We start from the raw sequence: 12,806 nt of genomic DNA on the forward strand, positions 1-12,806 counted from the left end.
CTTTTTTTTTTAATTCAATTAACATATAGTGTATTACTAGTTTCAGAGTTAGAGTTCAGTGATTCATCAGTTGTATTTAACACCCAGTGCTCATTACATCATGTGCCTTCTTTAATGCCCATCACCCTGTTATCCCATCCCCCACTCCCCACCCCTCCAGCAACCCTCAGTTTGTTTCTTATGATTAAGAGTCTTTTATGGTTTGTCTCCCTCTCTGATTACGTCTTATTTTATTTTTCCCTCCCTTCCTCTATGCTCTTTTGTTTCTTAAATTCCACATATAAGTGAAATCATATGATAATTGTCTTTCTCTGATTGACTTATTTCACTTAGCATAATACCCTCCAGTTCCATCCACATCGTTGCATATGGCAAGATTTCTTTTTTTTTTTTTTTTAATGGCTGGAAATACAAATCAAAACCACAGTGGGATATCACCTCACACCAGTCAGAATGGCTAGCGTTAACAAGTCAGGAAACAGCAAAAGTTGGCAAGGATGTGGAGAAAGGGGAATGCTCTTACACTGCTGGTGGGAATGCAAGCTGGTACAGCCACTCTGGAAAATAGTATAGAAGTTCCTCTCAAAGTTAAAAATAGAGCTACCCTACAACCCAGCAATTGCACTACTAGGTATATAACACAAAGATACAAATGTAGTGATCTGAAAGGGCACCTGCACCCCAATGTTTATAGCAGCAATGTCCACAATAGCTAAACTATGGAAATAGCCCAGATGTCCATCGACAGATGAACGGATAAAGAAGATGTGGGGTGTGTGTGTGTGTGTGTGTGTATGAATATTACTCTGCCATGTGTTTTTTTAATTTATTCTTTGATTTCCTGGTCGATCCATTCATTGCTTAGTAGCATGTTCTTTAACCTCCATGTATTTGTGGTGTTTCCAGATTTTTTCTGATGATTGACTTCTGATTTCATAGTGTTGTGCTTAGAAAAGGTGCATGATATGATTTCAATCTTTTTGTTTATGTTGTGACCTAATTTGTGACTTAGTATGTGATCTATTCTGGTGAATATTCCAGGAGCACTTGAAAAGAATGTGTTATTCTGCTGTTTTAGGATGGAATGTTCTGAATTTATCTGTTCAGTCCATCTCGTCCAATGTGTCTTTCAAAGCCAGTGTTTCCTCGTTGATTTTCTGTTTAGTTGATCTGTCCATTGATGTGTGTGGTGTTAAAGTGTTCTACTGTTATTGCATTATTATTAGTTAGTTCCTTTATATAGTTCCGTTATATTAGTTAGTTCCTTAAATAATATTTGTTATTGTTTTATATATTTTGGTGTTTCCATGTTGAGTACATAAACATTTACAATTGTTGTATCTCCTGTCAGATTGTATCCTTTATGATGATATGGTGCCACTTGTTAACAGCCTTTGTTTTAAAGTCTAGTTTATCTGATTGTACTCTTTCTTCTGACATCCATTTGGTTGATAAATATTTCTCCATCCCCTTACTTTTCTTCTGTAGGTGTCTTTAGGTCTAAAAATGAATCTCTTGAAGGTAGCATATAGATGGTCTTGTTTTATTATCCATTTTGATACCTATGTTTAAACAGCTTTTAGTCTGTTTACATGCAAAGTAATTGTTGATAGATATGCATTTATTGCCATTTCATTATTTATTTTGTGTTGTTTCTGGGCATTTTTCTGATCCTTTCTTGTTTTTGTCACTTTTGGTCTCTCCTTTGCACTCAAAGAGTCCCTTTTAATATTTCTTGCGGGGCTGGTTTAGTGATCACAAATTCTGGAATACTCTTTATCTCTCCTATTCTGAATGATAGCCTTGCTGGATAGAGTATCTTTGGATGTAGATTATTCCCATTTGGCACTTTGAATATATCATGCCACTTTCTTCTGGCCTGTCAAGTTTCTGTTGAGAAATCTCCAAGTAGCCTTAATGGGCCTTCCATTGGAAGTTAAGGACTCCTTTTGTCTTGCTGCTTTTAAAATGCTTTTTCTTTATTACTATATTTTGCAAACTTAATTACAGTATATCTTGGTGTTGGCCTGCTTTTGTTGACTTTAATGGGAGTTCTCTGTGCCTTCTGGATCTAGATGTCTGTTTCCTTCCCTAGATTAGGGATGTTTTCAGTTATTATTTCTTCAAATAAATTTTTTGCCCCCTTTTATCTGTCTTCTTCTTTGGAGACTTATAGATAGCACAGAGAATTGTTAAGAAGGTGAATGTCCACCTCAGTTTCCAAAGATAGTAAATTTGAACTGAGTTAATTTTTAGATATATGCACACTCATATTTTTAATTTTTGTGATTATTTGTAAGTTTGGTATAAGTCTGTAATTTTGATATATCTATGTCTATATCTATCTATATCTATATCTATCTATATCTATATATTTTACCCAAATAAATTTCTTTTGACACAGGTAGAAATACAATACCTGCTTATATATTACACCTAAAATAATGAGCTTATTTGAATTAATAATTAAATAAATTGCCAGGAAATCCTATTAGTCAAATGGTTTTAAGTTTTTATTATTTATTTTTTATTTATTTTAAAAGAGAGAGGGAGAGAGGGAGAGGGAGAAAGATAGCAAGCACAGGGGAGAGGCAGAGAGAGAATGAGAGAATCTTAAGCAAGCTCCACACCCAGCATGGAGTCTGATGTGGAGCTCAATCCCAGGACCCAGAGATCATGACCTGAGCCAAAATCAAGAGCCGGATGCTTAACTGAATAAGCCACCCAGGTGACCTGGTTTTAAAATTTTAGACAATATTCAAGGAAGGATGATGTGTCCATTTCAGAGACTGGAACACAGAATAGAACATAAATTAACTAATCCTTCCAATCATTTAGTAATTTTTAAAAATATTAATGTACCTTTGACAAGGAACAAATAAAGTATGAGAAAGAGAAATTATAGGTCCTTTCATTTAACTAAATATTTAAAAAGTGAAAGCAACACATAGTTGTAGAACATTATGACCAAGTAGATTTTCTCCTCTGTTGAAGGATGTCTTAATAGTAGAAAAATGTATTAACCTACCACACTAATATATCTTAAAATATCAATGAATGTGTCCAAAAGAACATTTTAGAAAATTACTTACACATTCATACATACATATTCACCAACTATGCATATAATACTTCTCTTCAGAAGAGAATGGCCTCAGTGTGTTTAAGTGGATCCAGGGAACAAGGGCAGTACCAACCAAAGCCATCTATAACTAATATCATACTTAATGTTTTACACATTACAGCATTCCATTTTAGGATCAGATAACACAGAGGTGCCTATTATTTCCATTTTATTCAGTAATTAAAAATATAAAAAAATTAAGAAAAGAAATATTTAAAAAATAGGGTTTAAGAGGTAATACGTAGACCAGCTATTACATAGATCATATTTCTGCTTTGAGTAACTTGGGTATATGGTGATGTCACTAACTACCTAATATCCATAATATAGAAGGGAAATTATACAGATTTATTCTCAAACAATAGAAAGAGGAGAGATACTAAAGAAGTAGTACTTAAATCAATTTGTGTTCCATTTAGTTTGCATCTATGCAGTTACTGTTAGCAATACCCATTGTGAAATAAATGATTTGAGGGGCATCTTTATACTAGTAAATCTCTGAAAATTGCAACTTGCTTTTGTCCTTCAGAAAGCATCTTTAAATTATAAATGATTATGAAACTTTGTAGAAAACTTACATATTACATCAGAATGGATCAAATGCTAAAAATAAAAAAAGTGAAACGTGAAAAGTAAGCTCGTGCAACTATAACAATAGCAGATAAAGTTAAAGAAATACTTCAAGAGATGAAAGGTACCTTAATGATAATATGATCAATTTATCCTGAAGATATCACTAAATCTGTTTGTTCCCAACAACACAGCTCTAAAATATGTAAGGTCAAAAACTACGGATTAAAGGAGAAAGAAATAATATCACAAAAATTTGGGGAGATTTCAACACACCTTTTTCAAAAGCTGTAAGCTTCCAGAAGACTGAACATGAGAAGGTTTAAAATGACTTATGCAGGAAACTGTACCCAAAATTCAAATTCTTTGCAAATGTGGAAATTGTACCCACATTGACAATGTGCTATGCCACGGAGGACGTGTACGTTTTAGGATGATGTCACAGATAAGGGTTCTTGGGGATGTAGTCTTTGAGAAGATTCCTGTGAAGGCAGTTTTTTAGGGTATGCTCTTGTGATGAGCCCCTGTGGAGCGGGAGGGGAGGAAGTGAGAAGGGGGAGACAGAGACTCAGTCACATCTCAACTTAGTGTGAAGCTAGCATGGCCCATCAGTATCTGGAGTTGAGGTGAGGGACTTCTCATTAAATGTGGGCTGTCTCAGAAAGTTGTGACTTGGTGTGAGGTGACCCTCTGTAGCTGAGGCAATTCCCAAAGAGAACATGGAGATGAAGAGTGTTCTTACAGTTAGGGTTACTTCCATTAATCTGAAAAGGGGACCTGTGCTGTATTCTTTCCCTCTTCTTTTCAGCTTCATTCTTTTTCAAATTTTTGTCTTCTGTACCATGTAATCATTCCTCTGCTTCTTCCATCCTAGTGGTCATCACATCCAGTTGATGAGGTTGTGGAATATAGGTGAGGTTCAGTGGGGTGGAGTCCAGAGCCGACAACCAATAAAGAATTCTTGAGGCATCTTTGGCGCAAAGTGGTGGTTTATTAAAGCAAGGACCCCTGAGCAGAAAGAGCTGCTGCACCGGGGTTGTGAGGGGTGGCTGATTATTTACCATGGGGTTGGGGGAGGTAAGGAAAAAAGGGAGGTTGAGAAAGTATTTTCATATGTTAAAGAACATTCGTAGGATAACTCTGGTTATTGTCAAGCCAAGGCGGTCCCTCCCTCTAATGAGGCACTAACAGGAAGACTGTTGGGAGCCTCCCAGAGAAATGTTACATTCCTCCTATCACAAGTCCTTGTCAATGGGCTTCAGGTTTAAAAGATATTCTATTTTATTTACATTTCCTTCTGCCTCCGCCTCCCTCAATTTTATGGAGGGGATCGTATTGTTAGGGCTTCAGGAAACTGAATTATGGGTCTCTGGAAATTAGGCTATTGATAAGAAAGCTTCTTCCTTGTAAATCACTAGGACATGTGTAAACTGACGGAGACTCAGGTCTTGCAGGATTGTGATCTGTTTAGTTAACCATTTGTTTTACTTTTCCTTAGCTTTTGGGCAGCCAGGGGTGCCTGAGGAATGTCACGTACATACATCCCATGGTGGGGGGGGGTTGCGGGGTGTCAGTTTCTGCTTTGTCCTTAGCTTGCCTTCTGTTCCCTCATCACAGTCAGTTTCGAGTCTCGGTTATTATATTTTTCATTTTGGCCTGACTGGTTTTTAAGTCTATTTTTTTCCCTGTGGTAAGGGACTCCCTGGTGTCTTCTATGCTTTTCTCAAACCCAGCTAGTATCCTTATGATTGTTGCTTTAAATTCTGGATCAGGTATATTACTTATATCTGCTTTGATTAAATCCCTGGCTGAGACCTTTTCTTGTTTTTTCTTTGGGGATGAATTCCTCCATCTTGGCATTTTCTCTAGGTCTCTGTCTTCTTCTGTGTGTTTGAAAAGCCAGTTAGGTTTCCTGCTCCTAAGAGTAATGGTTTTATGAAGAAGAGGTCACATACTGTCCAGGGCCTGGCACTTCAGGAAGTGTCTCTGGTGTATGCTGGGTGCACTCTGCTGCTGTGTTTAGGGGGCTCTTTCAGGTCAGTCTCCTTGCCTGAAGTGAGGGGGGGGTGTTTGGATCTTGGCCAGAGTGTGGCAAGTTTTAACTAGATGTGCTCTTATTTGCTTGTTTAAAAAGACCTGAGACCTGAAGTTTTGTAGAAATCTATAGTCAGTAGATGTGGTGTGTGCAGGTGTTGAGGTTGGGGAACATACGTGAGGTTCAGTGGGGTGGGGTCCAGAGCCGACGACCAAGAAAGAATTATTGAGACGTCTTTGGTGCAAAATGGTGGTTGATTAAAGCACGGTGACAGGACCCATGGGCAGAAAGAGCTGCTGCCCCGGGGTTGTGAGGAATGGCCTATTTTATACCCTCAAGTGGGGAGGGGGCTAGGGATAGCGTTAGTCTCTAAGGAATTTTGGAAGCAAGGTCTCCAAGACCTTGAGGGGGCTAGCTACTGTTGGGAAAGGGTCATTTATTACCATCTAATAAAACCTTAGTCATGAGACCCTTCAGATGTATATTGGTGGGCCATATGCTTGGGGGATGATTGCCAACATGTATCGTGGGGGGGTGGGCGGTTAGAGATAAAGGAAGTTTCCAAAGGAATTTTTATACGTTAAAGTAGACTTACAGGATCTTGGTGGAAGGGAGGGGATCAGGCCAGGACTGCCTTTTGCCCTTAGGAAAGTATTAACATCCAGGCAGCTGAGGTCCTAGAGGAATGTCACTATGCCTGTTTCAAGGACTTGTCAATGGGCTGTAGGTAGTAAGGACAGTTTCTTTGTCCTTTAGGGCAGCCAGGAGTGCCTGAGGAATGTCACATACATCCCATGGGGGGGGGGGGTGCAGGGTGTCAGCTTCTGCTTTGTCTTCAGCTTGCCTTCTGTTCCCTCATCACAGGGGTTTGTGCTTGTCTTCTTGGGGAGGGGCCCACTGTTCCAGTTCTCAGGTACACTTGCCTGAGAAAAGCAGCACCTGCAGAGTGAGAAGCATGGGACTTGGTGTAAGAGCTTTAGGCAGTCAGTGTTGGTGGTGTGCTGCTTATGAAGTTAGTTTATGCTGTGGGGCAAGAGAGAAATGGCACCAGCCACCTTCCTCATTCCTGGAGAGGGGAATTCACACTTGCTGCTCCCCAGGAACTCTTCCCAGAAGAACGAACAATCTCCCCTCCCGTGTCCCAGGAATCCCTCAGATTGCTGCCTTCACCCTGTCTGTATCTGCCTCCTGCCTGCCTGACAGCACAGTGCACCTTGGGCTCTATCCCAGGCAGGCCAGCTGAGTTTCAAAACTCCAGACTTTAGGACCTGGGCTGGTGTGGACCCATGCTGGTCCTCTGGGGTAGGGTGTCGCTCTTCTGGGACTGATGCAGGTTCATCCCAGAAGGGCAGTCACACCAAAGCACAGGGGCACAGAGTTTGGGGTAAAGTGCAGCAAAGGGCCAGCGTCCAGGATAGGATAGGCTCCCTCACCAGGTGTCTTGGCACCGATGCTGAAGAGCGGGAGAGGGTGATGGTGCCCATTGGCTCTTTTGTCCCCAGAGAGGCAATGCTGCCTCTCCCAGATGCACTCCAAGAAGGGGGAATGTTCTCTCCTAGTGCCTCCCAGGGATCCTCAGATCACTCTGTCTGTCCCTGGGCTGCCCTCTGTCTCCACAGGAGCACTGCAGCACCCTCAGGGCTCCACACCTGCCACACCACTAACTTTAAAACTCCAGTCTTTGAGCCCCACTGGTCGTAAAACCTCCCGAAATCAGCCCCTCTCATTTTCCCAGTCAATGGCTTTGGGGAAGTGTTATCCCCTGTGTGCTCCTTCTGTCTTGGCTCTCCCTGTGACCAGGGCTCCCGCCCCTCTGCAGTATCTGCAATCCTTTTCTCCCCTAAACCATGTCTTCGCACCTCGTACCTTCTACAATGTGGCCTCTTCTCTCTAGTGCAGTCCTCAGCTTGATTTCTTGGGTATTCAGAGTGATTTGAGAGTTACCTGCCTGTGTTCAAGGGATGAGGCAAGCCTGGGGTCCTCCTACCGCTCCGCCATCTTAGCTCCCCAGGACCTGTGCTGTCTTCTTTAATTTTCAATTTATTTGGGCTAGAAGTCAGAAAGTAGAAAAAAGATAATTAAATTCAAGTTTCTTCAAAGATTACTCAACATATCTAAATGTAACCATTTTAAATTAAAATTTCATTATGATAATAAATTCTAATGACTAATGCTTTTAGTTTAGAAATAGATTTAGACTCCTTGATTTTATTTACATTGAATTATGATTAATTCTGTCATACGTACAGAATTACGTATTTGATTCTGTCATACGTATTTGAAGAAAGATAGGAACATACATGTATATATAATTTTGAGACGTGTGTGATACCATCTGTTTACATGAATGAGTACTTACCTTTAAGAAATTATAGCTTTTGAATTAAGAATTTTAGTACTAATTACTTTCTCTCTGAATACTTTGCTGTAGGTCACTTATGCCATCAAAATTGACAGGGAAATATATACTTTCCATCTTGAAAAACAGTAAGTGGCCATTTTTCTTTTCATACACTTCTTTTTCTTTTCTTCGGTTTTTACAATAACTACCCTACGTTGAGCCCAAAAAAGAGCTTGACTATTGTATTTATTTAATATGTTATATCATTGTGATTTATGACAGATTTCAAGTCTTCATCTTGAGATTTTGAATCTAGTATGGAGCCAAGTTCTAATTTAATGACACAAGTATTAACGTATATTAGGTAAATTAAAATCATTCTATGTAACTCCTTGAAATGTAACCACAATAACATTAAGGGAATAATTTTATTTGTACATGTTTAATTTTGTTCATCATGTCGTTTTACATATTTATGTGACTTTAAGCATTTTACTTGATATTAGACCATTTTTTTCTCATCTTGGTATAATATATAATCTCTTAAATTTTCCGTTTTTTACTTTTGCTCTTTGAGAAAACCAATAATGATCTTGTGCGTATATTTTTCCACCATTTTCTATTCTAAATTTCATCTTTCCCTTAGATAAAACATATAGAAACCAATCAAAAAAGTTTGTTTTTGAACAAATGGGAATACTGTTTTGCCCCTAGCAGGTCTTATTCAATAATGGTGTTCATTTTCTTGCTCTATGTATATATTTTAACTCATTTTTAATAGATAACATTCCATAAGTATGTAATATTGATGGATAATGAGGTTAGTTCCAGGAATTATCACTATAGAGTCTTGCAATAAACATCCTTGTATGTATATCCTTATGTAATAGAGATTTTGTTTTGTAGGCTTGATATCAAGAAATGGGTTTCTGAATCAAGAAGTATGAATAATAATAATAACAACAATAACAAAAGTAACTGACATTTATTGAGTACAAACCAAGTACCAGGCATCTGTCTTCCTTCCTTCCGTCCTTCTTTCCTTCCTTTTTCTCTCTTTCGCTCTCTCTTTCTCTCTTTCTTTCTCTCTTTCTTCTTTCTTTCTTTCTTTCTTTCTTTCTTTCTTTCTTTCTTTCTTTCTCTTTCTGTTTAGAGAGAGAGAGGGAGTGTGCATGCACACGAGTGGGGGATGGCAGGGAGCGACAGAGGGAGAGAGAGAGAGAGAGAATCTTAAGCAGGCTCCATACCCAGCTTGAAGCCCAACATGGTGCTTGATCTCATGACCCTGAGATCATGACCTGAGCCTAAATCAAGAGTTGGTTGCTTAACCAACTGAGCCACCCAGGCACCCCTTTGTCAGGCATATTTCTAAGCAATTTGCATGTAGTAACTGATTTAATTTTCACAACAACCTTCTTTATTACTCACATTTTGTATTAGGATTTTGAGAGATATTGCCAGTTTCTGAAATCAGTTTAGATTTTCAAAAGTATGTAAGATGTGCTAAAATATTATATTGCATCTTTGTGTCAATTTATATTTCCCTAAATAATTTCTCTAAACAATTATCAGCTATTTGCATTTTCATTTCCTATTTAATATTTATTTTTCAGAGCAGTTTTAAGTTAACAGCAAAATTGAGTGGAAGGTACAGAGAGTTTCTGTATGCCCCTTGCCCCCACATGTGTAGAGCCTCCCCTGTTATCAACATGGCCCACAAGTGTGATACATTTGTTATAATTGATGATCCTACATTGACACATCATTATCACCCAGAGTGCATAATTTATATTAGTCTCAAAAATTTTATATTGACTTTTTTCTTTTGCTTAAAAATTAAAAAGGAAAATTCAGAGAATTGTATAAAAGTTAGTTTCTCACCATGAGTGACACATATGTGAACATTTTCTTTATATATTTTTCTAAATGTTTACATTGTAGGTAAGAGTGAAATCTATTATTCCCATGCCCAGGCATATTCAGTTCTTTCATTCCCCAGTGCTAATCACAGTTATGATACTGACACATACTCTTCTGTCATATTGTTTCTTCATTCATCTGTATGCCTAGAGATTAATAAGAATCATGTTTTGAGTATTGCCTCAAATAGACATAAATGACACAATACTCCTCTATATAATTTATTTATCTTAATATGGTGGACTACTAAAGTGATCCCAATTCTTTACTTCTCCCTGTATCTTCACTCTTCACCTTATAACTTTGAGTTCCTATCATCAAGAGGTGGAAAATATACATCTTCCCCAGCCTCCCTACTCCCCAGCTCTTGGATCTGAGTTTATCTATGGAAGACCAACTTCATGGGTATGTGGTCTCTCAGGGTCCCATGGTTAGAAATGCCCTGTATGTTGTTGCCATGAGATTCTTAGTACTTCTGGGGAAAAAACAAAACAAAACAAAACCCCTCATATTTTCATTCCATCATGGGCCTTGCAAATCATGTGGCCCATTCTATGACTTGTGACTTACTTTGGCCAAAAAGATGTTAGCTGATTTGATTTAAACACGGGTTTGAAAAATCTCTCCTTCTTTCCTGCTCTCCATCTTGTTTCTTGGCCATCATCATGAGTATGTGCTTGGGCCAGCTTCCTGAAAGATGGAGACAGGTGGAGCACTGCCAAGGTGCCCTAATCATCCCTAGATCAGCCAACATTCAGCTGAACGAATGAATCCAGAATCCAGATGAATGAATGAATCATTCAACATTCAGCTAAATGAGTGAATGAATCCCAGACCATTGAGCAAGCCTGGCCACCATTAGCAAAACTACTACTGATACTCACTCATGACCCAGAAGTGTGAGCAGATATTTATTAGGTTCTGGTTCTGGGGTTGTGCTTTTTGTGCAACATTTTGTATAGTATTATTTTTTGAGGTTCATCCATATTGATATGTGCAAAGTAAGTTCATATATTTTAAATACATATGTAACTATCAAATAAATATATCTTATTATTTATTTACCCATATTTATAGCAAGAAAAGGTGTATTGTGGATATCCTGGGCACCAGTGAAATTGACGGGTTATAAATGATGCAGTTCTCCAGAGTGCTATATGCTTCCCAATTTTACTTGAGGGTTTATACCAGTTTTCATTCACATCAATCATTCAAAAACATTTATTTTCTCTATATTCTCAACAAAATTAGTATCTTCACTTATTTGTTTTTGTTAATTAATGGATAAGAAATTGTATTGTATTGTATTTTAATATATGGTAATGCTCTATTCTCCTTTATTTTTTTAGAAGATTTTATTTATTTATTTATTTATTTATTATTTATTTATTTATTTATTTATTTATTTATGGGGGGAGCATCAGAGGGAGAGGGAGAAACAGGCTCCCTGCTGAGCAGGGAAACCCACGTGGGGCTCAGTCCCAGGACCCTGGGATCGTGACCTGAACTGGAGGCAGACGCTTAACAGACTGAGCCACCCAGGCCCCCCTTTGTTCTGCTTTAAATAAGGCTTTCAATATGTTTTAATTGTTGTTTAGGAGTACCTTTTCAAATGTTCACTGACTATACTAATTGGATTTCTTTCCCTATGTCTTGTTCTTTCTTTGGGTTTTTAGTTTTAATTATTTATTTTGAGTTATTTTCAGTCTGTGGCTAATCTTTTTAAATTTTTTCTCCACAGTCAGATTGTGGGAATTTTTGTTTACTGTAGATGTTAAGCCCTTTATCTGTCCTAGATGTTGCACACATGCTGCCCAGCCTCTTGGTTTCTTACCTCCTTCCCCATGTTTGTGGGATTCATTGCTATAAAAATGAAATTTTCATGTAATCATTATATTCATTATTTTTATTGGTTTTCAGATTTTTCTCTTGTGTCTCTCATATTCTGAATTTGTATTATGATATTCCTATGGTATTAAAATTTATTTTATATCTAAGATATAAATCTGAGGCATTCGATATTTTACAACTGTATTGCATTTCCCTAGTTTATCACTGTTTTCTTAATTGCAATTTTATGCTGACTCAGGTTATTGTTTATTTAGTATACTTTCACATTGTTTTCTTCGGATAGAATATGCAGATGGTATGTTTTCTGGATCTGTGCATATCTGCAAATGTCCTTTGTGTTCTCATAATTTGGCAGTGTGTAGAATTTGTGAGTCCTATTCCTTTGCTATTAATTTTTATAACATGATATAGTTAATCTTACATCAGTTTTCCAGTATGTTTTGTGTACATATGAGTACACATTCATGCATGTGTGGTGTTTCATTAATCCCCCCAACATATAAATGCCTGAATTTTTCATTTTAGCTTTAAATCACTGCACATTATTTAAAAATTTATGGAAATCTGTGTTTTCCTATTGGGTCATATGGATCTGCCCTCTATAGTGTAGTTTTTCCTCCAACTATTTTTAAATCTTTATTTGGCTGTGTTTTTTACTAGCAAAATATATTCTCTTTATTGGCTAGGACTCTATTTCTGTTCTTGGCAAACAAATTCTCTGACACATTTATTGAATTATTTATTTTCATCTGTCATCATTTTAGTTCCAGAGTGTCTTTTTTTTTCTTCTTAAAATGATCTACTCTGAAAGTTTACTAACTTTTTAAACTTTTCTTGAAATAATGATTATTTTCTTTAACCAAATTCTTCATTCAACTTCGTTAGGAACTTGCTTTTATGTTTTGCCTTCCGCCCTTCTGTTGTTCATTTTCCTTACATTGGATGTTGTTTTCCAGTGAGTGGTC

At 37.6% G+C, this 12,806-nt stretch overlaps 1 protein-coding gene across 1 annotated transcript in view; it reads left to right on the top strand.

The window, feature by feature from the left end:
• LOC103677108 (A disintegrin and metallopeptidase domain 3-like) overlaps positions 1-12,806 on the top strand; it is a 108,982-nt gene that overhangs the window by 5,998 nt on the left and 90,178 nt on the right. The window contains exon 4 of the mRNA XM_040643167.1: positions 8,161-8,216. Within this exon, the coding sequence (XP_040499101.1) occupies positions 8,161-8,216 (56 nt within the window). The remainder of the gene's footprint in view (positions 1-8,160; positions 8,217-12,806) is intronic.

Source organism: Ursus maritimus, unplaced genomic scaffold, assembly GCF_017311325.1.
Source record: "Ursus maritimus isolate PB19 unplaced genomic scaffold, ASM1731132v1 scaffold_28, whole genome shotgun sequence".
NCBI classification, from domain to species: domain Eukaryota; kingdom Metazoa; phylum Chordata; class Mammalia; order Carnivora; family Ursidae; genus Ursus; species Ursus maritimus.